The sequence below is a fragment of the Oncorhynchus gorbuscha genome, linkage group LG09 (assembly GCF_021184085.1).
Source record: "Oncorhynchus gorbuscha isolate QuinsamMale2020 ecotype Even-year linkage group LG09, OgorEven_v1.0, whole genome shotgun sequence".
Lineage (NCBI taxonomy): Eukaryota > Metazoa > Chordata > Actinopteri > Salmoniformes > Salmonidae > Oncorhynchus > Oncorhynchus gorbuscha.
The window spans coordinates 93,547-119,489 of record NC_060181.1 but is presented as its reverse complement, the minus strand read 5'-3'; the positions used below and the strand labels follow the sequence as shown (position 1 = coordinate 119,489).

At 43.1% G+C, this 25,943-nt stretch overlaps 2 protein-coding genes across 2 annotated transcripts in view; both read right to left on the bottom strand.

Moving 5' to 3' along the window:
* Window positions 1–2,887: 2,887 nt before the first annotated feature.
* On the bottom strand, window positions 2,888–25,793 carry LOC124043102 (regulating synaptic membrane exocytosis protein 2-like). The gene is made up of 7 exons (XM_046361266.1): window positions 25,756–25,793; window positions 25,274–25,452; window positions 8,997–9,138; window positions 5,903–6,015; window positions 5,321–5,422; window positions 5,019–5,158; window positions 2,888–4,621 (listed from the first exon to the last, which is right to left on the bottom strand). Exons 2-7 carry the CDS (start codon window positions 25,401–25,403, stop codon window positions 4,406–4,408), a joined length of 843 nt encoding a protein of 280 aa, XP_046217222.1. The 5' UTR covers window positions 25,404–25,452; window positions 25,756–25,793; the 3' UTR covers window positions 2,888–4,405.
* LOC124043063 (vegetative cell wall protein gp1-like) overlaps window positions 25,630–25,943 on the bottom strand; it is an 85,869-nt gene continuing 85,555 nt past the window's right edge. Inside the window, exons 7-8 of the mRNA XM_046361234.1 lie at window positions 25,756–25,920; window positions 25,630–25,651 (exon numbers count right to left, since the gene is read on the bottom strand). Of these exons, the coding sequence (XP_046217190.1) occupies window positions 25,630–25,651; window positions 25,756–25,920 (187 nt within the window). The remainder of the gene's footprint in view (window positions 25,652–25,755; window positions 25,921–25,943) is intronic.

Here is a 25,943-nt window from a genome sequence, read left to right as displayed (position 1 = left end):
CCACTTTGGAAGATTAAGAATTTTCTGAATATGAGGATCATGTGTCTGTCAGTTCGGAGTCTGACAGTGAGTTGTAAGAAGAGGATGAGATTGACCCTCAGCCAGCCCCAGGACCAGCCTGGCAACTACCAGCTCATCAGCAGCCAGCAGGAGGAGAAATATGGATGTCAAAAAATTGTGAAATTGAATGGTATTCTTGCCCAAGGAATGAGCCACCCCGCATGGCTGCCAATGTGATAAGGATGCGACCAGGGCCGACACAGATGGTGGTTACTCATGTGCAGGACATAGTCTTCTTTTGAACTGTTCATCCCAGACACCATCCAGAAAATCATTCTGCACTAATTTGGAGGGAAGGTATGTTTTTGGAGAGAGATGGAAGGAGATGGGCCAGAACTCATTTACATGTGTACTTTGGGGTTCTTATCCTTCCATGTGTTTTCAGATCCAATGGGGAATGCACAGAATCCCTGTGGGATGCAGAAACTGGTAGATAACCTATTTCCAGGATTATGCGTTTCGATAACCGAGACACCAGACCAGCTCGGCGGCAGAGAGACGAGCTAGCTGCAATCAGATCAGTGTGGGACAAGTGGGTAGACCGCCTTCCCCTGTTTTACAACCCTGGGCCCAGCGTTACTGTTAATTAGCAGCTTATGGCATTTAGAGGCCCCTGCCCCTTCATGCAGTACATACTGTCTAAACTCGCAAAATATGGAATCACGAGCTGGGCTGCCTGTGATGCTGCTTCATCATATGTGTGGAACTTGCAAGTGTATATGGGGAAACCAGTTGGAGGAGTCCCTGAGAAGAACAAAGGGATGCATTTTGTCCTGGATGTGACACAGGGACTCCGTGGTCACAACATCACATGATATAACTTTTTTTACTTCACACAAGTTGGGACAGGAGCTCCTCAAAAGGAAACCTCCAACCTCAGATGATGAGTACACAGAACAGGCCTATCAATTCCTCTAAATGTGTGTGCATGGCCAACACGTCTCTAGTGTCCTACGTGCCGTTGAAAGGCAAACATTTGGTACTCATGAGTATGCTGTATGAGTTATTTGGCGCGTTTGATTAAAAAACACACCGGTTTCAACTCACCCAACAAGGCTACAAAGTATCTAATATGTTACCTATGAACTTGGTCCAAACATTTGAAACAACGTTCCAACCTCACGTATCCTAAAATGGAAAGAATCGATAAAATCTAAGGGATCATCTGTTTCCAATACCAAAGAAGAAAAATAACACGGAGCGTGCTCCTGTTCATGCGCAACAAAAGACTAGGGACCTTCAGAGTGACACATACAAAGAACAGCACTACTTCTTCATTTCCCAAAAGAAAAACATTGACCAATTTCTAAAGTCTGTTGACATGTAGTGGAAGCCATAGGAACTGCAACCAGGTTCCTAATAAATAGGGTTTCCCATAGAAACCCATTGGAAAATCCTATGACCTCAATTCTTTTCCCCTGGGGTTTCGCCTTCCAAATCAGTTCTGTTATACTCACACATTATTTTAACAGTTTAGAAACTTTTGTGTTTTCTATCCAAATCTACCAAATATATGCAAATCCTAGCTTCTGGGCCTGAGTAACAGGCAGTTTACTTTGGGCACGCTTTTCATCCGGACGTCAAAATACTGCCCCCTAGCATTAAGACATTTTAATGTGGAAAATTTTTGTTTTCTCATTTTAGAAACCCAATAAATGTGGATATTATTTAAGCTCCACCTGAAAAGGAAAATCTGGCAATTCTACTTATTAGTTCAATTGAATGAGACATTGATATCCAGTCAATTGCGATTGGCTGGATATCTTAACGTGATCCACGTTTGGATGTTTCCTAATTCCTTTTGAAAAAAATGTACTGGAGATTCTTCACCATCATTGATCGCAGAAAGCTGAAATCTACGGAAGTACAAAGGCGGGACTGCTGTCACGCAAGGTCGGAGGAATTTCAATGTGACAAAAGGAAAAATAAATGCTGTTTTCCCTTTATTAGCTGTAGAGTCTAGTGCTACGCTAATCCTATTTGTACAGAAATCTCACTTCCAAAGAACAAAATAGGGTCTCCTTCAACATGGAAAGGGGGGTTTAATAGTGACGTCTAAAATTAACAAATTCGGCAAACTATTTGCTAGCACTATATTACCGGAGCGCACGGTACATAAAAACAGATACGCCTGTGGCCTACCCACACTAGCTTAGAGAGGTAGGTGGACAGATAACTTCGGCTCGGTCACTGAACAGATCTATCCTCTAATTTCTAACCTTACTGCCTCTATGCCCTTCCTCTAAAAATGAATATTGACTGACAGAAATCGCACCGTTTTGCCTAACGGACTAAATCTGTAATTTACGACAAACTGCTCTGACACTATCGACACACGACCAGAGGCGCTTCCAAATAGCTTGTTCAAATGGAAACACATACGCAACAAATATCTTTATCCATCTGCTTACAACAGTCTGTCTGCACAGTTCTGTTTGCACAATTGATATATCCAACAGCAAAGCCTCATTCTATCTTAGATTCCTCACGGGGGGCACCATAATGTTGTGTCTTTGGCATTATTAAAGGGGAAGACTGTTATTTTATCAAATAAATTCTCTAATTATTATTACGTGATTAAACTAATCATATAAACTTAACTAGGAAGTTGGGGCACCACGGATTACAAAGTTATACTGTTCCGAGTATAACTCTTCAGATATTTTAATATCTGATCAAAAGTCTTCTATTAATTAATTATTCTTTACCTCACGTCAGTCTCATTCCAAATGTCATAAATTGTTGGTTGTCTGCATGAACCCAGCCTAAACTATGGATCATCCATACACCAATTGGCTTAATAATTTATTTACTAACTAAATAATGACAGAAATGCATAAATAAACAAACAGTAGATATTGGTTACTAACAATGATAGGGAAGATTCCCTAGTGGGCTAAGCCGATATGACAGCTTGGTGGACAAAGGGAAAGACAAATGAATTCTTTAGTCTATAATTTTATATATTGAAATGCTCATCCTTCGCACATGAACATCCGCTCAGTCGATAATAATTGCAAGTACATATTTATGATGGTTCTTTGTTGTCTTCTCTGTTGGAATCCGGTCTGTCTGCTGGAAAGTTCATCCGAGTCTCTCTCTCTCTTTCTGTTTCCTGAAGATCAGTCTTTCTTGGTTAGAATGGATACTTCAGAGTACCATTCAGAAATGTTCTCATAGATGTTTCGGAGGTTTTGGGTATTCTCGTCCCAGGTTTACATAATTTCTAACTGCAGACTAGTAACTAGTATCTATCTATCTTATTCTGAGGGGATCGATAATCTCAGAGTTGAACCATTTCCAGCCGTGTAGCCAATGCTCCACGTGGTATGGTTTTCTTGTCTTGGTACTCAAGCCTGTGCTACATCAGCTTACACCGTGGTATGCATGGTATTAACTATTCACAATCACAGCTCACGTTGTGGGTTTGCTTAGTCTGAAGAGGATTTCCTCAGGAGGGGGTTTATTCGTAACAATAGAAAAGGCGGTTCCATGACGCCAGATCATGTCTGTGCTCACGGGGGCGGGCCAATGACTTAGTTAAACTTTAAACTTCATTTCACAAAGAGTTTCATCCTTACTCATTCATTTCATACAAGAATTAGATGCAAACACAAAACTTGAAAAATGTACACATTCAGAGATATAGTTATGTGTTTCGTGTCCTTCGTGAGGTCACCAAATGAAACACACTCAACATAACTGTCCCTTAAGTGTCCACAGACCCTTCCCACATTCTCACAAGAGGACATATAGTTTAATTTTCCCCATTTTGGGGATTTAGGAGTTCGGCCACGTGAAATCGACTGTTCACTCTGTGGTCTCTCTGCATCAAAAGGGAAGAGAGCCTCCGCCAGGAATTTACGACCTGAGATAACAGAACCTGGGTGTAGGAGACAGTGAGAGAGGGGGAAGCCACAATCTACACCCAGAAAGGGCCATGTCATGACAAACTGTACAACTAACCCTAATCCAACTCATGAATTAGTTGTTCTATTTCCTCATCATGGATTTAACAGAGACTGAAATCTAGTACCACTGAATTCATTCCACTTCTTCTTTCCTTTTCTTGCCACAGGTTCATGTGCCTGTCTGGTCCTCCCTAGGAGGGGTGTAGACCCAGGGGGGTTAGCGTTAGGGTTTCCTGACCCATGTTGCAGTAAGACAGTTCCACCCGCAGAGGGCACCTTGTTGCAGTAAGATCAGATGGCCTGCTCCAGACTCTACCCTCCCTCTTCATGGGCTCAGAACATCAAGCATGCAGTGTTACCAGGGTAACCAGGGCTTGGCCCAAGAGGGTGTGGCCTGGCAGACTTACCTCCTGTTGCTTATTTCTATGACAATGCTAGCTGTCCCTTAATTTTGCTGCATTTGCAGCTTGTTCTGCTACTGCTGCTTTGCTAGTTAAAGGTGCCAAAGTTGGATCCACCAATGAGGTGGGGGGGAACAGTTTGAACCAACCAATCACCATGTTGGATAAGTCTAAATCATCTAAAAGTATCTGAGCAGCTCCCATAAAGGATTTGTGGTCCATGCGTCCATAGTCCCCCCACACGATTATCTGGAGAAGAGAACACAGGTATTACATACTACTTCGTAAATAGTACTAACCCTAACCCCTAGGTTGAAGAGCAATGGTTAAAACAAGAGGATTCTAATATCCCATAACTGAGGATGATTTCAATACAATGGGAATAGCTATGTTAGTTAGCAACGGCCCTGGTCCCATGATGCAGGTTGACTTTCTAAAGCTTCCTCATGGAATTATTAGCTTGTCCTAACCTGGGAATCTTCAACCTACCCTAACCCTAAAAGTAACACTAACCATATTCTCCCGACAGGATAATCTGGAGAAGAGAAAACACTGATTATGTGTTACTCAAACTACTCATAATAGACTCAAATAGACCTATAAAGGACAATTGAAAATGTCAAATAGAGTGCATTTCACGAGTTACCTGTAAAACCTTCCCCTCTGGACTCTCCTCAAACTGAAGTTGCTGCTGGTAGAGGGGATCCAATGTTTTTTTAGCCAGTCTGGTTTTCTTTTTGACTATGCATTTCCCGTTGTCCATCAGATATACTTTCACATAGGGGGCTTGAGAAACAAGCAGAGAGGGCAATAAGTACATTTCAATCACATTTTTTGCTGAATAAAAGTGACAATGTGCTTTCTGGACTTAAATGCCCTTCCCTGGGGACATTGTGCTATAATGATAACATGATAACATATATAATACCAGTAATATATCATGCTCACCTGGCAGCTGCTTGTTGCCTTGTTTACCCACAAGTCCTCTGGCCCTGATAACCTCCACATCCAGACGTTCTTTCCTGTACACCATCCCTATCTGGATGTCACCTACAGAAAACATATATATTATTTAGATTTATGCTGCAATAGTTTGTGACAGGGGGCTAGGGTCAGTCTGTTATGTCTCAAGTATTTCTCCTGTCTTATCCGGTGTCCTGTGTGAATTTAAGTATGCTCTCTCTAATTCTCTCTCTCCCTCCCAGAGGACCTGAGCCCTGGAACCATGACTGAGGACTACCTGGCCTGATGACTCCTTGCTGTCCCCAGTCCACTTGGTCGTGCTGCTGCTCCAGTTTCAACTGTTCGACCTGTAGTTATGGAACCCTGACCTGTTCACCGGATGTGCTACCTTGTCCCGGACCAGCTGTTTTCGACTCTCTCTCTCTCTCTCTCCCTCTCTCTCTCTCTCTCTCTCTCTCTCTCTCTCTCTCTCTCTCTCTCTCTCTCTCTCTCTCTCTCTCTCTCTCTCTCTCTCTACCACACCTGCTGTCTCTAACTCTGAATAATAAACATAGTCATGGTGCTTACCCATTGGTGGCGTGGCAAGTGTCTGTCTACCGGCTAGCTGTGCGGGGCCCAACCCTTCCAGGAACTCAGTGAAGTGGATGTCAGATGTGATACGGACACCGGGGAAGATAAGACTATGGAAAGACAAAACAGACTAGTTATTGACATCAGGGAAGATTGTGCTATGGACAGACAAAACACACTGGTTATTGACACCAGGGAAGATTAGGCTATGGAAAGACAAAACACACTGGTTATTGACATCATGGAAGAGGAGGACATGTAGAGACAAAACACACTGATTAGTGTCTTCTGTTCTGAATATGAATATATATGTTCTCTGCAGGTAACATGCTGATGGGATCGTTAGGGTTGGTTGTGATTATAATACTAATATATAAAAACACTACCATTCAAAAGTTTGGGGTCACCTTAGAAATGTCCTTGTTTTTTAAAGAAAGCACATTTTTTTGTCCAGTAAAATAACATCAAATTAATCAGAAATACAGTGTAGACATTATTCATGTTGTAAATGATTTTATAGCTACCTGCCCTATTAGGAAAACCTTGTCTCTAGTGGGTACCAGTACTATGGTGAGTCAGACTGGGAGCTCCCAAATTCCCATCACCTGCACACCCCTTTTTGCTCTTGTTCTGTGGGGAGACCAATCTAAGTCTCTCCGAGTGCTCATTGACTCTGGGGCTGATGAATGTCTTATGGATGCCACGATAGCTTCGGAGCTTGGTATTCCCACTCAGCCTCTCTGTGCCCATGGATGCAAGGGCACTGAAAGGCCGCTCTATAGGGGAAGTCACCCATAGTACTGTGCCCGTTCAATTACGGGTTTCTGGTAACCACAGTGAGACAATACAGTTTCTCCTCACTTTATCTCCCTATGTTCTGGTTGTTTTGGGATTTTCCTGGCTCCAAAAGCACAGTACTGTAATTGACTGGACCACAAGCTCCATCCTGGGTTGGAGCCCATTTTGCCATTCCCACTGCCTTCAAGCAGCACAGCCTTCCCCTAGTCGTTTTCCTAAGGAGGTTAGCAAGACTGTGGATGTCTCGGTTTTCCCCACAGAATACGATTACCTCCTGGAAGTGTTTAGCAAGGCACGTGCTACTTATCTTCCCCCGCACCATCCTTATGATTGTACCATTGATCTTCTCGCAGGCACTACATCATCTGGTGGCTGACATTTAAACAGTATAGCATGATGCTCAAAAGCAAAAGACCCAATGACACCAAACAAAATGTCCTTACAGCTGAGAGCATTAGTAAAAATAGAGTCTGTCCCCCATGATCGAGTATGGAAAGAGTATGAAAAGCTGTATTCTGGAGGGGGGCTTCAATACGAGTGGCACTACAGTCTGAAGACTGCCATGTTTCAGTGAGAAACATGAAATCAACTTTGCGCTCAGCAATGAGGTCATTCAGTCTCTAAAACAGTTTGATGTTGCTGGGACTGGGGCACTACAAGACCCTGTCTGTCAGTCTCTAAAACAGTTTGATGTTGCTGGGACTGGGGCACTACAAGACCCTGTCTGTTGTCTCTAAAACAGTTTGATGTAGCTGGGACCACAGCACTACCAGACCCTGTCTGTTGTCTCTAAAACAGTTTGATGTTACTGGGACTGGGGCACTACAAGACCCTGTCTGTTGTCTCTAAAACAGTTTGATGTTGCTGGGACTGGAGGACTGCCAGACCCTGTCTGTCAGTCTCTAAAACAGTTTGATGTAGCTGGGACTGGAGGACTGCCAGACCCTGTCTGTCAGTCTCTAAAACAGTTTGATGTAGCTGGGACAGCAGCACTACCAGACCCTGCCTGTCAGTCTCTAAAACATTTTAATGTTGCTGGGACTGGAGCACTACAAGACCTTGACTGTCAGTCTCAAAAGCAGTTTGATGTTGCTGGGACTGGAGCACTACCAGACCCGGTCTGTCAGTTTCTAAAACAGTTTGATGTTGCTGGGATGGAGCACTACCAGATCCTGTCTGACAGTTTCTAAAACAGTTTGATGTAAGTCGCTCTGGATAAGAGTTTCTGTTGAATGACTAAAATGTAAATGTAATATTGTTTGAGTAATGGAACAAAGTAGTATATTTGTTGTTTGTTGTCACTCATTAAGCATCCTAAGTATTTCATATGTTTTTTTTGGTCCATTTAAAGGATTTCTGTAGATCATAGAGAGTTACTCTTTTTATTTTTTTTCATATGTTGAAATTTATTAACCTGAAATTTGAGTTTTCAGATTATTTTCTTTTAGCGAAGGGGGCATTGAGTTTTCAATATTTGTCAGGTATATCAGGAGATAATCTGCAAATAAGTTTAGTTCAAATTCATCTTTACCAATACTGATACCTTTTACGTTTGGGTCCTGCCTAATTCTTTCTGCAAGTGTTTAAATTGCCAGTGCAAACAGAAAAGGGGAGAGAGGACATCCCTGTCTTGTGATCCTTTCAAAAACAATTTAATCAGATAATGTGTTATTAGTGTATATTTTATCAAATATTTTTATTAAATGTATTGTTTCAGCTAGAAAGTTTAAATCTTCCAAAGTCTTAAATAGAAAAGGACATTCAAGAAGGTCAAAAGCCTTTTCGGCATCAACAGCCATTATTGCATAAACTGAAACATGTTCTTGTATTTGTTTGTAAGTTTCTTTTTAATTAACCCTGTTTTTATATTGCTTATACGATTTGTTATTATTTTATTGTCACAATTTATTACATTTACGGGTCTATAATCAGCAGGGGATTCTCCTGAAATGTTATTAACAGATTACTTAAATTGAGAAACTACCCTGCTCATTACCACAAAAAAATATTCTGAGTACTCTGTGTGACTTTGTAATGTGTTACTCACAACACTGCTGCACTATCCTATAACGCTCAAGTAGTGTATTCATAATAACAACCCACTGAAATGGGACTTTATATTATCACTGTTTGGTCTAGGAAATCCATTGATGTTGTACTTTATTCACAAACTACTATGTTAATATTTGGAGATTTCCAGTGCACTATAAATAATTCAGATTCTTCCTCTTTATAGTGTATCCTGGAGGGGGAAGAAGGAAAATGAGGATAGGATTTTGAGAGGGATGCTTACTTTCCCGGCTTGGCCTCGGCGTCAGGGTCGGAAGACTCTCGGCTAACCTGCCGTGTCAATCTGCTCTTGAACTCGATGGCCAATCCCGTCTCAACACTCCTCTGGACTGGCAGACGAATGATCTTCTTCTTCCCTTCCTCCTCTGAGAGAGAGAGACAGACAGGGGACATGTTAGCCTTGAGGTAACATCTAACTATAATGTTACATGGAGAAAGAGACAGATGGGGACGTGTTAGCCTTGAGAAGTAACATTTAACTATAATGTTACACGGAGAAAGAGACAGATGGGGACGTGTTAGCCTTGAGCGGTAACATCTAACTGCAGTGTAACATATTGATTTGAGGTTCCAGAACGTGTCAAGAGAGATCAGCAACCCTCTCCCTGTAGCATCAAATCTTTCACTTTAGCGTCATCATTATCCGTCTCCCTTCTGATGGCCCTGAATTTGTCTGAACTGTCTGTGGTTCTCCTCCTGACACTTTGCTTCGCCTTTAACTCCCTGTTAAATAGCATCAGATGGTGACAGGTGGTGCAAATGAGGAAATCAAACCCTCAGTTCCACAGCTCATTTAGACCGTTCTGTTCCATTTAACAGTGTGCATTTTAGCCGTGTTGTAAGATTAGAAAAGATTGGATCCAAAAATGTCTATTGTTGGACATCTAACAAATCTCCGTTGGTACCTGCAGTTCTCTGTCCGCTGGAGATCTGTTGGCAGATTGGATTGACTGACTAACAGACTGAATACAACTTTTTCCAAATGATATTTCATTTGTTTTTATTGTGATTTACTCCGTGTTGAGTTGGGATATGTGTTCAGTTGTTGGTGAAACAGGGAATCCTTATCATTTGTATTCCTGTGTGGAACACGTGGTTACTGCATTATGAATTTATGAATGGATATTTACTTTGCTACTGAGGTCATCATTAACAGAACCTGAGGTACGGGACATTTAAAAGTAAGCCTTAGGTATTATTACATTTGTGAGATAATTTATGTTGAATTGTCACGTTATGACCTTAGTTCTGTTGTTATGTCTTTGTTTTAGTATGGTCAGGGTGTGAGTTGGGTGGGTTGTCTATGTTCCTTGTTCTATGTTTTGGGATTTCGGTGTTTGGCCTGGTATGGTTCTCAATCAGAGGTAGCTGTCAATCGTTGTCCCTGATTGAGAACCATACTTAGGTAGACTGGTTTCACTTTTGAGTGGTGGGTGATTGTTTCTGTGTCTGTGTTTGTACCATACGGGACTGTTTCGATTTTAGTTTGTTCATTCACGTTGTTATTTGTATTTTTGTAGTGTTCATTTTTATATGTTAAAATGGACACTCACCACACTGCACATTGTTCCGACCTCTCTTACTCCTCATCAGAAGAAGAGGACAATCGTTACATGAATATACAGTGCAACCAACATCAAAGAACACAGTTGTTTTGAAGTTCTATCTTTGACATATTTAAGGGTTTTTATGCAAAGGGTATTTTACAAAACAGACTTAAATAAGAATTTTCAGTGGCAGCTTCATTAAATAGCACCCGCAAAACACCAGTCTCAACGTCAAGAACGAATGTGGCGACTCCGAGACGCTGGCCTTCTAGGCAGAGTGCCTCTGTCCATGTCAGCGTGTGCGCAACTGGTCGAAGGCAGTCAGGAGCAGGAGAGCAGAGATGAGTGAACAGGTACACTTTGTTCAGGCAGAGGAAAACAGCCGGACGCAACTGTGTCACAACACTCTGGCCCAAGCAAAAAAGCAATAGGGCAAAAATTACACAACTAGGTACAAATAACATAACCATGGGTTACAACAATACCTGGTGCAAAACCAGCCTGTAGCATCACACACGTAACGAACGACCACACAGACATGGGAGGAACAGAGGATAATATACACGTATAGAGTAAACAGGTGTGCGGGAAGATCGGTGACGTCGACCACCGAACACCCCCCGAACAAGGAGAAGGACCGACTTCGGCGGAAGTTGTGACAGTCCAATGTTTATGTTCTTTTGCCCATCTTAATCTTTTATTTTTATTGGCCCGTCTGAGATATGGCTTTTCCTTTGCAACTCTGCCAGAAGGCCAGCATCCCAGAGTCGCCTCTTCACTGTTGACGTTGAGACTGGTGTTTTGCGGGTACTATTTAATGAAGCTGCCAGTTGAGGACTTATGAGGCATCTGTTTCTCAAACTAGACACTAATGTACTTGTCCTCTTGCTCAGTTGTGCACCGAGGCCTCCCACTCCTCTTTCAATTCTGGTTAGAGACTGTTTGCGCTGTTCTGTGAAGGGAATAGTAAACAGCGTTGCACGAGATATTCAGATTCTTTGCAATTTCTAGCACGGAATAGCCTTCACTTAACAGAATAAGAACAGGCTGACGAGTTTCAGAAGAAATGTCTTTGTTTCTGGTCATTTTGAGCCTGTAATCAAACCCATGAATGCTAGTCTTAACTAGACTCAACTAGTCTTAAAGACGGCCAGTTTTATTGCTTCTTTAATCAGAAACATTGTTCAGCTGTGCTACCATAATTGCAAAGGGTTTTCTAATGGTCAATTAGCCTTTTAAAATTATAAACTTGGATTAGTTAACACAACATGCCATTGGAACACAGGAGTGAGGGTTGCTGATAATGTGCATCTGTACGCCGATGTAAATATTCCATAAATAAAGTCTGCCGTTTCCAAGTACAATAATCATTTACAACATTAACAATGTCGACACTGTATTTCTGATCTGTTTTATGTTATTTTAATGGACAAAAAAATGTGCTTTTCTTTCAAAAACAAGGACATTTCTATGTGACCCCAAACTTTTAAAAACGTTAGTGAATATATTTTTTTACCTTTATTTAACCTGGAAAGTCAGTTAAGAACTTATTCTTATTTACAATGACGGCCTGTGCCGGCCAAACCTGGATGACACTGGGCCAATTGAGCGCTGTCTTATTGGACTCCCAATCATGGCCAGATGTGATACAGCCTGGATTCGATCCAGGGACTGTAGTGAGGCCTCTTGCACCACTCAGGTGCCCTTCTTGCTGTGTCTCTCAGATCATTCACAGGTTTGTGGAAGTTACCTGTGGAGCTGATGTTTAGGCCAAGGTATGCACCTTTTGTGTTCTCTAGTGGAACGGTGTCTAGATGGAATTTGTATTCATGGTCCTGGCAACTGGACCTTTTTTGGAATACCATAATTTTTGTCTTGCTGAGATTTACTGTCAGGACCCAGGTCTGACCGTCTCTGTGCAGAAGATCTAAATGCTGCTGCCCATCTTGGTTTGGAACAGAAGCAACAGATCATCAGCAAACAGTAGAAATTTGACTTCAGATTCTAGTAGCGGGAGGCCGGATGCTCCAGACTGTTCTAGTGTCCTCGCCAATCCACTGTTATATATGTTGAAGAGAGTGGGGCTTAAACTACTTCCCTGTCTCACCCCACAGCCCTGTGGAAAGAAATTTGTGTTTTTTGCCAATTGTAAATGCACACTTGTTGTTTGGGTACATGGATTTTAGAATGTCGTATGTTTTCCCCCCATCACCACTTTCCATCAATTGTATAGCAGAACCTCATGCCAAATTGAGTCAAAAGCATAAGAGACTTTGTCAATTAGAGTGCGAAGGGTGAATATTTATTTTACCTCTATTTAGCTAGGCAAGACACATTCTTATTTTCAATGACAGCCTAGGAACAGTGGGTTTACTGCCCTGTTCAGGGGCAGAATGACAGATTTTTACCTTGTCAGCTCAGGGATTCAATCTTGCAACCTTTCGGTTACTAGTCCAATGCTCTAACCACTAGACTACCTGCCACCCCTGTGATCTGTTGTATGGTAATTTGGTAAAAAGCACATTTTACATTTGCTCAGTCCATTGTTTTCACTGAGGAACTATACAAGTCTGCTGTTAATGATAATGCAGAAGATTTTCCCAAGGTTGCTGTTGACGCATATCCCATGGTAGTTATTGGGGACAACTCTGTCTCCACTTTTGTGGATTGGGGTGATCAGACCTTGGTTCGAAATATTGATGAAGATGCCATAGCTAAGGATGATGTTAAAGAGTTTAAGAATAGCCAATTGGAATTTTTGGTCTGTATATTTTATGAATTCATGTAGGATACCATCAACCCCACAGGCCTTTTTGACTTGGAGGGTTAGTATTTTGTCCTGTAGTTCATTCAATGTGATTGGAGAATCCAGTGGTTTCTGGTCGTCTTTAATAGCTGATTCTAAGATTTGTAATTGATCAGGTTCTTGCTGTTTTGCTCTTTGTTATATAGTGAAAAAGATTGGAAAAGTGGTTTATCCACTCATCTCTGTTTTGGATAGATACAGTTGAAGTCGGAAGTTTACGTATACCTTTGCCAAATACATTTAAACTCAGTTTTCTTTTACAATTCCTGACATTTAAATCTAGTAAAGATGCCCTGTCTTAGGTCAGTTAGGATTACCACTTTATTTTAAGAATGTGAAATGTCATAATAACAGTAGAGAGAATGATTTATTTCAGCTTTTATTTCTTTCATCACATTCACAGAGGGTCAGAAGTTTACATACACTCAATTTGTATTTGGTTGCATTGCCTTTAAATTGTTTAACTTGGGTCAAACGTTTTGGGTAGCCTTCAACAAGCTTCCCACAATAAGTTGGGTCAATTTTGGCCCATTCCTCCTGACAGAGCTGGTGTAACTGAGTCGGTTTTTGAGGCCTCCTTGCTCACAGACGCTTTTTCAGTTCTGCCCACAAATTTTCTATGGGATTGAGGTCAGGCCACTCCAATACCTTGACTTTGTTGTCTTTAAGCCATTTTGCCAAAACTTTGGGAGTATTCTTGGGGTCATTGTACATTTGGAAGACCCATTTATGACCAAGCTTTAACTTCCTGACTGATGTCTTGATGTTGCTTCAAAATATCCACATTTCCATCCTCATGGTGCCATATATTTGTGAAGTGCAGTCCCTCCTGCAGCAAAGCACCCCCACAACATGATGCTGCCACCCCCGTGTTTCAGGGTTGGGATGGTGTTCTTTGGCTTGCAAGCTTCCCCCTTTGTCATCCAAACATAACAATGGTCATTATGTCCAAACAGTTCTATTTTTGTTTCCAAAAAGTATGATCTTTGTCCCCATGTGCAGTTGCAAACCATAGTCTGTGTTTTAATGGCTGTTTTGGAACAGCCATTAAAACTTCCTTGCTGAGAGGCCTTTCAGGTTATGTCGATATAGGACTCGTTTTACTGTGAAAATAGATACTTTTGCACCTGTTTCCTACAGCATCTCCACAAGGTCCTTTGCTGTTGTTCTGGGAGAGAACACGTCTCCTTCCTGATCGGTATGACGTCTGTGTGGTCCCATGGTGTTAATACTTGCCTACTATTGTTTGTACAGATGAATGTGATACCTTCAAGCATTTGGAAATTTATCCCAAGGATGAACCAGATTTGTGGAAGACGACAAATGTTTTTCTGATTTGTTTGGGCTGATTTCTTTTGATTTTCCCATGATGTCAAGCAAAGTGGCACTGAGTTTGAAGGTAGGCCTTGAAATACATCCACAGGTACACCTCCAATTGACACAAATTATGTCAATTAGCCTATCAGAAGCTTCTAAAGCCATGATATCCTTTTCTGGAATTTTCAAAGTAGTTTAATGGCAAAGTCAACTTAGTGTATGTACATTTCTGACCCACTGGAATTGTGATACGGTGAATTATAAGTGAAATAATCTGTCTGTAAACTATTTTTGGAAAAACAAAGTAGATGTCCTAACCGACTTACCAAAACTAGTTTGTTAAACAAGACATTTGTGGAGTGGTTGAATAGCGAGTTTTAACAACTCCAACCTAAGTGTATGTAAACTTTAGACTTCAACTGTAACTGTGCCACAGGGTTCAATTCTTGGAACGAATCTCTTCTCTGTATACATCAATGAGGTCGCTCTTGCTGCTGGTGAGTCCCTGATCCACCTCTACGCAGACGACACCATTCTGTATACTTCCGGCCCTTCTTTGGACACTGTGTTAACAACCCTCCAGGCAAGCTTCAATGCCATACAACTCTCCTTCCGTGGCCTCCAATTGCTCTTAAATACAAGTAAAACTAAATGCATGCTCTTCAACCGATCGCTACCTCCACCTACCCGCCTGTCCAACATCACTACTCTGGACGGCTCTGACTTAGAATACGTGGACAACTACAAATACTTAGGTGTCTGGTTAGACTGTAAACTCTCCTTCCAGACCCATATCAAACATCTCCAATCCAAAGTTAAATCTAGAATTGGCTTCCTATTTCGCAACAAAGCATCCTTCACTCATGCTGCCAAACATACCCTTGTAAAACTGACCATCCTACCAATCCTCGACTTTGGCGATGTCATTTACAAAATAGCCTCCAATACCCTACTCAACAAATTGGATGCCGTCTATCACAGTGCAATCCGTTTTGTCACCAAAGCCCCATATACTACCCACCATTGCGACCTGTACGCTCTCGTTGGCTGGCCCTCGCTTCATACTCGTCGCCAAACCCACTGGCTCCATGTCATCTACAAGACCCTGCTAGGTAATGCGCATAATGCGCATAATGCGCAGGGGTATGGTGGGGTGCGGGTACGGCGGAGGTAAGCCCAGGCACTGGGTGATGATGAGAGAGGTTTTATCTCTGGGCATGCTGGTTGTAATGGGTGAGGTCACCGCATATGTGGGAGGTGGGACAAAGGAGGTATCAGGGGTATGAGGAGTGGGACTAGGGGCTCCACTGTGAACTAAAACAAAGATAACTAACCTGAGCAACAGTATACAAGGCATATTGACATTTGAGAGAGACATACAGCGAGGCATACAGTAATCACAGGTGTTGAATTGGGAAAGCTAGCTAAAACAGTGGGTGAGACAACAGCTAATCAGCTAGCATAACAACAGCAGGTAAAATGGCATTGACTAGGCAACGGGGCCGACAGATAAATCAAACAAGCAGAATGGAGTACCGTGATTAATGGACAGTCCAGCGTGCATCAGCTATGTGCCAAGTGATCAGAGTCCAGGGGCAGCGGTGGATGAGGCAGGGGGGCTGGACTGGCGGGTGTTATCCAGGTTTTTTTTTAAACAGTGACTAAGTAGCTTGTAGCTAGTTAGCTGATTCGCTTCTGAAGGTTCTTGAGTGTGTTCTAAAAATTAAAAATAATAGCAATTCCGTATCACATTGCGTGAGGCAGGTTTACGGAAGGTATAAAGAAATTTAAAAAATCGGGAAGAGATAGAAAGTACATATGGGCCACTGCGATACAGACGGTTAGCAGGCCTGTGCTAACAAGCTAACAGATTGTGCATGTATGTCTTGTGAGTAAGTAAGCGGGGGCTGTGAACTTCGCTGGTGTTGAGTGTGTGATTCGGCATGTTCGTGCGCAGGGCTATAGCTGCCTGCTTATATGGTTAAGTAGTTAGAAAAATCTTGTAATACCGCTTCAATCAAATTAGTAGAAGGGCTGAAGGGACAGGTTACTTGAACTTTGCGACCTTTTGCCACATTTCAGGCTTCAAACATGAATATATAAAACTGTATTTTTTTTGTGAAGAATCAACAACAAGTGGGACGCAATCATGAAGTGGAACGACATTTATTGGATATTTCAAACTTTTTAATAATTTTGCATGCACAATCTTTCAGTTTTTGATTTGTTAAAAAAGTTTGAAATATCCAATAAATGTCGTTCCACTTCCTGATTGTGTCCCACGTGTTGTTGATTCTTCACAAAAAAATACAGTTTTATATCTTTATGTTTAAAGCCTGAAATGTGGGAAAAGGTCGCAAAGTTCAAGGGGGCCGAATACTTTCGCAATTAATTGAATAATTAATTAATTAATTAATTGAAGTAATTGAATAAAAGGTATAGTCTTCACCCAAGGATGAAGAAGAAAGAGACCAATATGGGCGTAGAATGAAACGGATGAACGTTTTCCTCAGGTTTAATTACATTACAAATAGTGGTAATTTATTGCAAATATGCAGTTATTATAATTTACTTTACTATTTCTCTTGTTTGGTCAATTTATTTTTGTTTTGAGGAAAATAAGTGTGTATATTGTTCCTGAGGAGGGACTGATATAAATTGACGAAAAATGATTTGACAATGTTTAAGTATGTATCAAACTATGGAAGGAAATTAGGAGTAGTGACTTATGTGTTATGGGTTAGAAAAACTAACTACATTGGGGGCTCATACATGAAGGTTATGTTAGCGGAGGGGTGTTATTTCTAGAAACAATGTATATTAATAGGCAAGATAATTCACAGAAAAGGAAGGACAGTTGGTCTTGTAAAGATATAGGGATATAAAATATAGGGACAATTCTAAAAGTAAATAGAACATTACACATACCTAGAGTATGGTAAAAGTAATAAGTAGTGGCATTTTGAACACTAGAGCAAAAGTTTAAGAAGCTTAGGACTTAGTTTTGTTAGGATGGTATATTCTTCCAACTGGAAGATACTTGATTGATTACATGTTATTCTTACAGCAGTTGCTGTAGGGACCATAATTTAGCTATCATTATGAATATTTTTTGTGGCAGGAGGCCAGGTATTTGAAACAGAATGTTTACATAGGGCTGTTATTTAAAAATTAAGATTTAGTGATCTTGCTATAAGAAGGAAGTCTGTTGTCAGGAAATAACCCATGTGTTAGTGTATGTCCCCAGGAAAAAACAGCACATAAGAGGCCAGATGGAAGGGCATGGGCTGAAATCTGGAGACTGAGTGTACATCAAGATACACCAGGCTGGGGATATACTTCTTACAGCACCTGCAATGGTAAAGATCGTAATGTCTTTCTTTGGTGGGTGCATAATTCTCAGGTCCAGCTGAATAATGGGTGAGCTTGAAAGCACCATGAGAAAGAGAGAGAGAGAGAGAGAGAGAGAGAGAGAGAGAGAGAGAGAGAGAGAGAGAGAGAGAGAGAGAGAGACATATGGGTTCCACTGTAGACATACTGGGTTGAGTTTGGGGGTTACTTGTTTTATTTGTTAATGTATCATGTGAAAAAGGATAGATGTTAGGGTAGTTGTACTCTAAACAACATGTTGAAGGCCCGATGTGAAAGCCCATTCAGTGTTGAATTACTTCAAGAAGAAATTATGTTGATTAAGGTTATGCACATGCTTATCAGTTGAAATGGAGCAGATGGGGAACTAAGTAAAAAATGACATGAACACCTCTCAGAACCTGCGGCCGAAAGGGGAAGACTGGATAAAAGCACGAGGAAGCTAATTAGGGCTTCCATTTTTGTGGAGTCCAGCAGAAGAGTATCCTGGAGGCATAGAGTCAGGTGAAGATAGAGTGGGAATTGTCATGGTCTTAGATTTAAGTATTCATGAATACAGTCATGCATAACACATAACATTGTCAATACTGTTATGTTTTGTCCTTTGTTTTCCAAGTCTTATGTTTAGGAAACCAGATGGAGAAGGGTTCGCCAGTTTCAGCTGGAATGTCAGTTTGTGTGATGAGTGATGGAAGTAAGAGAATGTATGGTGTAATCATAGAACAGAGGCCATAAGTCTCTAAGTCTGAATGCCCCACAGAAATAAGGCAGAAACCTGAACCAGGACGAGAGGTTCCACATCTGATGATCCAAGGGGTCCGGAAGGACCTCTCCCAGTGATACCAAGAGATCTGGTCTACGTTCGAGTGTTCCGAAGGAAGTGGGATCAGCCGAGGAGAGAAGGACCCCACGAGGTGGCAACAGCTACAAACACGGCCGTCCAAGTGAAAGGAAGCAAGACGTGGTATCATCTAAACCACTGCACCCGAGTCCCGACAGAGAGAAGGATACAACCATACAGAGATGAGGACACAGAGGATGCTGATTCACCAGGCGGGAGCCCGGAGGGAGCAGGAGCAGCGGAAAAAATCAAAGCGCCAGAGAGGGTTCAAGAAAATGGCAGACCAGATACAAGCCAAGATACGACAAGTGCGCCAACTAACGCACTCAGAAGAAGCACCAGGGGAAAAGAGCCTGAAAAGAAAAGAGACAAACAACCAAAGTTTCCTCCAGTACGGCCAGAAAGCCCAGAAGTGGGCGGGGGTAACATGTCTGCTACTCCTGATGATATACCTGTTGGGGCAGACCTTGTTGACGGAAGCCCTCTACAGTGGGACCCTGAGGTATCGCCTAAAGAATGGGAACATCTCTTCCCTGAAATGGACTCCTTCCCAGATGGAAGCCCAGTTCGGCCTGAGGAGGGAACAACAGGCGAAGAAAGTGGAGGAGAAACTTTACCAACAGCAGAAGGAGAAATCGTGCAAGGAAGAACAGAAATCCTGCAAGATGAAAGAAATGGGGATTTCCCCGCAATTGACTTTTCAGCTCTTACCTGGTCTCCATAATGAACCATTGAAATTAGGACCACAAAAGAACAGTGACAATGATAGAGTAAGAACAACCGAGGACAATATGAAGATGATGCATGCACTCACGATAAAGATAAATGATAAAAACAGGAAGAGAAGAGAGGAACCTGTCAAATGAAGTGAAAAGACAGGATTTTTTTCAATTAGATGGAAGTAGTGTGGTTAAAGGAACATATGAATGTTTTTACAGCCATAACACCGAAGGAATTGATGTAGGAAACACCACTGTAGAATGTGATACTATTTGGGTACTAGAGACTGCAGGGGTTCGTAGAAATAAAGATAAATGGTTGATAGCGAATAGAAAAGGGTTGTGTGGTACAATATTTCAGGTTGCGCCATCTCTTATTGTCATGACTTCTGCCGAAGGGGGCTTGAGGGGGCTAAACACCCTTTTCTCATCTGGACTGACCACCGCAATCTGGAGTACATCCGGCAGGCAAAGAGATTGAATCCTCGCCAGGCAAGGTGGGCCATGTTTTTCACTCATTTTGTGTTTACTCTTTCTTACAGACCAGGCTCCCAGAACGTTAAGGCAGACGCATTGTCTCGGCTGTATGACACAGAGGAGCGGTCCATGGATCCCACTCCCATACTCCCAGCTTCGTGTCTGGTGGCGCCGGTAGTGTGGGAGCTGGACGCGGACATTGAGCGGGCGTCACGTGCAGCGCCTTCTCCCCCTGAGTGTCCAGCTGGTCGTCTGTACGTTCCGTCTGCTGTCCGCGACCGATTGATATATTGGGCTCACACGTCACCCTCCTCTGGTCATCCTGGGATAGCTCGGACGATGCGCTGTCTTGAGGGAAGGCACTGTTGGCCCACTTTAGCTAACGATGTTTCGGATTTATGTTTCTGCCTGTTCGGTGTGCGCCCAGTGCAAGGCTCCTAGACACCTGCCCAGAGGTAAGCTACAACCTCTACCCGTTCCTCAACGGTCATGGTCGCACCTGTCGGTGGATTTTTTTGACTGATCTTCCACCTTCACAGGGTTACACCACGATCCTGGTCGTTGTGGATCGGTTTTCAAAGTCCTGTCGTCTCCTCCCTTTGCCCGGTCTCCCTACGGCCTTACAAACTGCAGAGGCCCTGTTTACACACGTTTTCTGGCACTATGGGGTGCCTGAGGATATAGTGTCTGATCGGGGTCCCCAGTTCACATCAAGGGTCTGGAAGGCGTTCATGGAGCGTCTGGGGATCTCGGTTAGTCTTACCTCAGGTTTTCACCCCGAGAGTAATGGGCAGGTGGAGAGAGTTAACCAGGATGTGGGTAGGTTTCTGCGGTCTTATTGCCAGGATCGGCCAGGGGAGTGGCCGAAGTTCGTGCCCTGGGCAGAGATGGCTCAGAACTCGCTACGTCACTCCTCCACTAACCTTACTCCCTTTCAATGTGTATTAGGGTATCAGCCGGTTCTGGCTCCTTGGCATCAGAGCCAGACCGAGGCCCCTGCGGTGGACAATTGGTTTCGGCATGCTGAGGAAACCTGGGAGGCAGCCCACGTCCACCTTCATCATGCCATAAGGCGCCAGAAAATTGGCGCAGACCGTCGCCGCAGTGAGGCCCCAGTGTTCGCACCAGAGGACAGGGTCTGGCTCTCGACCCGAAACCTGCCCCTTCGCCTGCTCTGCCGGAAGCTGGGTCCGCGGTTTGTGGGGCCGTTTAAAGTCCTGAGGAGAGTGAACGAGGTATGTTATAGGTTACAACTACCCACTCATTACCGTATTAACCCCTCGTTCCATGTGTCTCTCCTCAGGCCGATGGTGGCTGGCCCGCTCCAGGAGGCTGAAGTGCGTGATGTTCCTCCGCCTCCTCTAGACATCGAGGGGGGTTCCGGCGTACTCTGTTCGATCCATTTTGGATTCGAGACGTCGGGCGAAGGGGCCTTCAGCACCTCGTGGACTGGGAGGGGTACGGGCCGGAGGAGAGATGCTGGGTTCCGGTGGAGGACGTGTTAGATCCTTCCATGTTATCAGAATTCCACTGTCTCCATCCGGATCGCCCTGCACCTCGCCCTCCGGGTCGTCCCCGAGGCCGGTGTCGACGCGCAGCTGGAGCCGCGCGTCAGGGGGGAGGGGTACTGTCACGACTTCTGCCGAAGTCGTTGCCTCTCCTTGTTCGGGTGGTGCTCGGCGTTCGACGTCACCGGTCTTCTAGCCATCATTGATCCTTTTTTCATTTTCCATTGGTTTTGTCTTGTCTTCCCACGCACCTGTTTTCAATCCCATTCATTACCTGTTGTGTATTTAACCATCTGTTTCCCCTCATGTCTTTGTCAGAGATTGATTTGTTGTTAGTGTAGTGTGATTGTTTGTATAGGTGCGCGTCGGGTCTTCGTACCCATGTTTTGTTTGTTTGTACATTTATTGTTATGGAGCATATTCGTGGAACTTTATTAAAAGACTCCATATTTACACTCTATTTGACTCTCCTGCGCCTAACTTCCCTGCCACCTATTACACCTATGCGTGACACTTATTATGCTAAAAAAATCAGGACAGAGGTATTGCGGATAGTTTCTGGATGTGTGGAAAAAGCAAACTGTTGAATGTACTGCCAGATGGATTGGACTGGTCTTTGTACCTTAGTTAGAGCAATTCAACAGGTCACCATTATTAAATGACCCCATGATGACTATGTTAACACTAGAGTTAAGAGGGCGTATGAGAAAGACCCTTAGGTATACCTTGATGCAATTGGACAGCCTAGAGGGGTACCTCGGGAGTTCAAGGCAAGAGATTAAGTTAAATCTGGATTTGAATCTATATTTTTGTGGATAACACCAAATAAGAACTTAGAGTGGATTAATTACATATACTATAACCAACAGAGATTCATTAACTATACTGACTCGGCTCTAACGGCGTTGGGGGAACAGGTACAGGCTACCAGTAAAATGTCTTGGCAAAATAGACAGGTTCTCAATTGGCTTTTGGCAGAGAAGGGTGGAGTTTGTTATGTTCGGGGATGATTGTTGCACCTTTATTCCCAATAACACTGCGCCTAATGGATCCTTTGCAATCGCTATGGCTAAACTTAAAGGTTTACGAGCAGAGGTTAAGGCAAATGCTGGGGTTGACTCTCATGTTTGGGATTGGTTGGACTTAGCATTGGGAAAATGGGGAGCTATGTTTGCTAGGATGGCCATTATGCTGGGCGGGGGGTTATTGGCTCTGGGTATTTTATTTTGTTGTGTTTTACCCTGGGTGAAATCACTTGTGATCCAGACAACGGTTAAACAGATGTTTGTAAGTAGAGCTGACCCTCCGGTGATAGTTAATCCTGTGCCGGGTAGCCCAGGCCACTATACTGATGAAAATGGACAGTTATGCAATGCGGTTGGTGGACCTCTTGACTGCCCCTTTGGAGTGGTCCCTGGAAGTGGTTACGCTTGCCATGGTTTTCGTAAGGATGGTACAAGAGGTGCTATGTAAGGTTTTAATATATCTACTTTTGCTCACGGCCTTGTGTTTTTGTCTGTTTTGTGGAATGTTTTTGATAGGTATATCAATTAATATATCTGGTTTCTTTTAATTAAGTTCGTTTTGCCTTCTGAATACTTGGTTAATTTTAAAAAACATGTAGGTAACAGTGGGATATCCCGGTTACAAGTGTCTACGGACCATGTCCTGAATCTTCTAACAGAGGTTGGTATTGCTGGTATCACATTTGTTGGAGAGGTGTCTGAGAGGCAAGATCATGTTGAAAGCTTAAATTTAGAATGATGTTGTGTCAATTTTATTTTGTAACTGCATGGGGGCCTTGTGTTTTCTCATATTCAATTTATTATTATATTCATTGCTTTATTATATATTTTTCTTTTTCACATAACTGAGATAAGCTCAGGCAAGGCTTTGTACTTACATGCTCATGTTTCAACAAAATGTAACGTCTTTTTTTTTCTATACCGAACTAGATCTTTTACTCTTATGAAATACTAGAGATGTTTGGTCTAGTTAGGTTTTCTTTAAATGTTTTTAATTTGATATTTTACTCCTATCTATGTTATTGTTTGGAGATGTTTGGTCTAGGTGATTATTAAGCTTTATTTTTGTTAATCCACTGTTGGTATTATGCTCCATATATGTCCTTTTAGTTTTTGGTGCTTAATAAGCACCAGAGGAGGGTTATATGGGAGAATTATGTACATATATGGAGGAACATAAATACTGTAACACAAGAGAGACATACACTTTTAGAGTTCATTTGCCATTATGGTAAAATACATTGTCTATTGTATAAAAGAGGAGACCAGAGGAGGCCATATATGTATAGAATAGCTGAACACTAAAAACAGACCACATGAAGAGAAGGCGACACATAGGCGCCAGGACAGCTGGACATACCAAGGTCAGAGGGATATACAAAGGAGGTGGTCAGCCAAATGACCAACTGATGGATTATAGACATAGCCCACATATTTTTAGGACATGGAGATGCTGAAGGAATGACAGAGGAGACACATAGTCTGTTGATCCGAGATAAAGACACACATTGAGCTAAGTGCAGGGACAAAGCAAGCCTATAGCATAGAGGAATGTATAGTATTTTTACTAGCAAGGGTCTTGTCATCATTATAATCTGACGGAAAGCAGATATGGGCGTTATTGGGCTGAACAAGCAGGATGCACGGATTGGGATGTAACTTCATTTGCATGTGGGATGGACTCATATGTTGAATGTATATAAATCAGAGCGAGTGCTCTGAAAAAGGGTGTGTGTTCCGCGGACCACTCCGGCTTGCAATACGTTGTATTAAAAGTCTATTATTGAAATCACCAGTTCTTGTAAGCGTCATATTTGAACCGATTTTCCACGACAGTAACTGTTTGTCCCCATGTGTGCTGAGATTGTCAGGTTCTTGTCCAGTTCTGGCATTTAGGTCGCCACAGACTAGTACATGTCCCTGGGCCTGGCAATGGTTGATTTCCCCTCCAGGATTGAGAATCTGTCGTCATGAAAGTATGGGAATTCTATTGGTGGGGATATAGGTAGCACACAGGAGGACATTTTTCTCTGTTGAGATCATTTCCTCATTAGTTTTTAGCCAGTCTCTTCCCTATTTCACACCTGGTAGTTTGGTGGATGGGACTGCCAGCTCACTGTAAACTAGAGGGCAACCGGAGGGTCCATCTCCTCTATATGTTTATTGTAGGACAACAGTCTGTATTCCAAATGTTTCATTTATTTGATGACCCAGTCTCTCTCTGAAGCATCAACCCTCTCCCTGTAGCATCAACCATCTCCCCTTTTCTCCCTGTTGCCTCAACCCTCTCCTTGTAGCATAAAACCTATCCCTATCTCTCCCTGTAGCATCAACACTTTCTCTGTAGCATCAAACTTGTCCCTGTCTCTCCCTGTAGCATCAACTCTCTCACCATCTCTCCCTGTAGCATCAACCCTCTCCCTGTCTCTCCCTGTAGCATCAACCCTCTCCTTGTCTCTCCCTGTAGCATCAACCCTCTCCTTGTCTCTCCCTGTAGCATCAACCCTCTCCCTGTCTCTTCCTGTAGCATCAACCCTCTCCTTGTCTCTCCCTGTAGCATCAACCCTCTCCTTGTCTCTCCCTGTAGCATCAATCCTCTCCTTGTCTCTCCCTGTAGCATCAATCCTCTCCCTGTCTCTCCCTGTAGCATTAACCCTCTCCCTGTCTCTCCCTGTAGCATCAACCCTCTCCCTGTAGCATCATTCCTCTCCTTGTCTCTCCCTGTAGCATCAGCAGATGAGGTAAAACATTCTGGGCTCAGTCTCAGGGTTAGAAGTTGAGGTAAAACAGCCTGGACTCACCCTCAGGGTTAGAGTTATAAGTTGAGGTAAACAGCCTGGACTCACCCTCAGGGTTAGGGTTATAAGGTGAGGTAAACTGTGTGGACTTACCCTCATCATTGATCTGCGTGGCGCTCTGGCTTTTCTTCCCGAGGCCGACCATCCCCATTATTTTAGCACCGAAGCTTGAGCGCCTCTTCTTGTCGTCATCATCGTCATCATTCCTGTTCAGAGAGCACATCTCCCCTCCCACACTGGAGCTCCTCTGGATGGGAGCCGCCGCCACTGGCCTGTTTATCATTTTGGACGTAAACTTACTGTCAGTCAGCAACATCAGCCATGGCAGGGCAAGGTAGCTCAGGGCAGTATGTTATGTAGATGGGACAGAGCAAAGATACAGGGAAGGAATGGAAAGAGGACAAGTGGAGATGGGAAAGAGAAAATAGGAGAGGAGGGAGATTGCAGATTCAGCTACAGGGGACTATGACACTGACAACGGTCAAAGGTCACAGGTTACAAGTATAAGTGGAACAGGAGCAGTGTCAGGGTTTAGGGTTAGTGACAGGTTGTCACTGGTTAGATTTCAGACTTACTTGGTCTCTGCTGTGTCTTCTTCCTCCTCCTCTTCCCCTGACACTGCCCCCTCCCCGCTCTCCGCCCCACTTCCGCCCCCCTCTGCCCCCACTCGGGCTCCTTCTGCTCCTCCCACTACTTCCTCAGCCACCTCAGCCAAAATCCCCACCTCCAACTGGCCCTCACTGAAGACACACAACAGGATGAA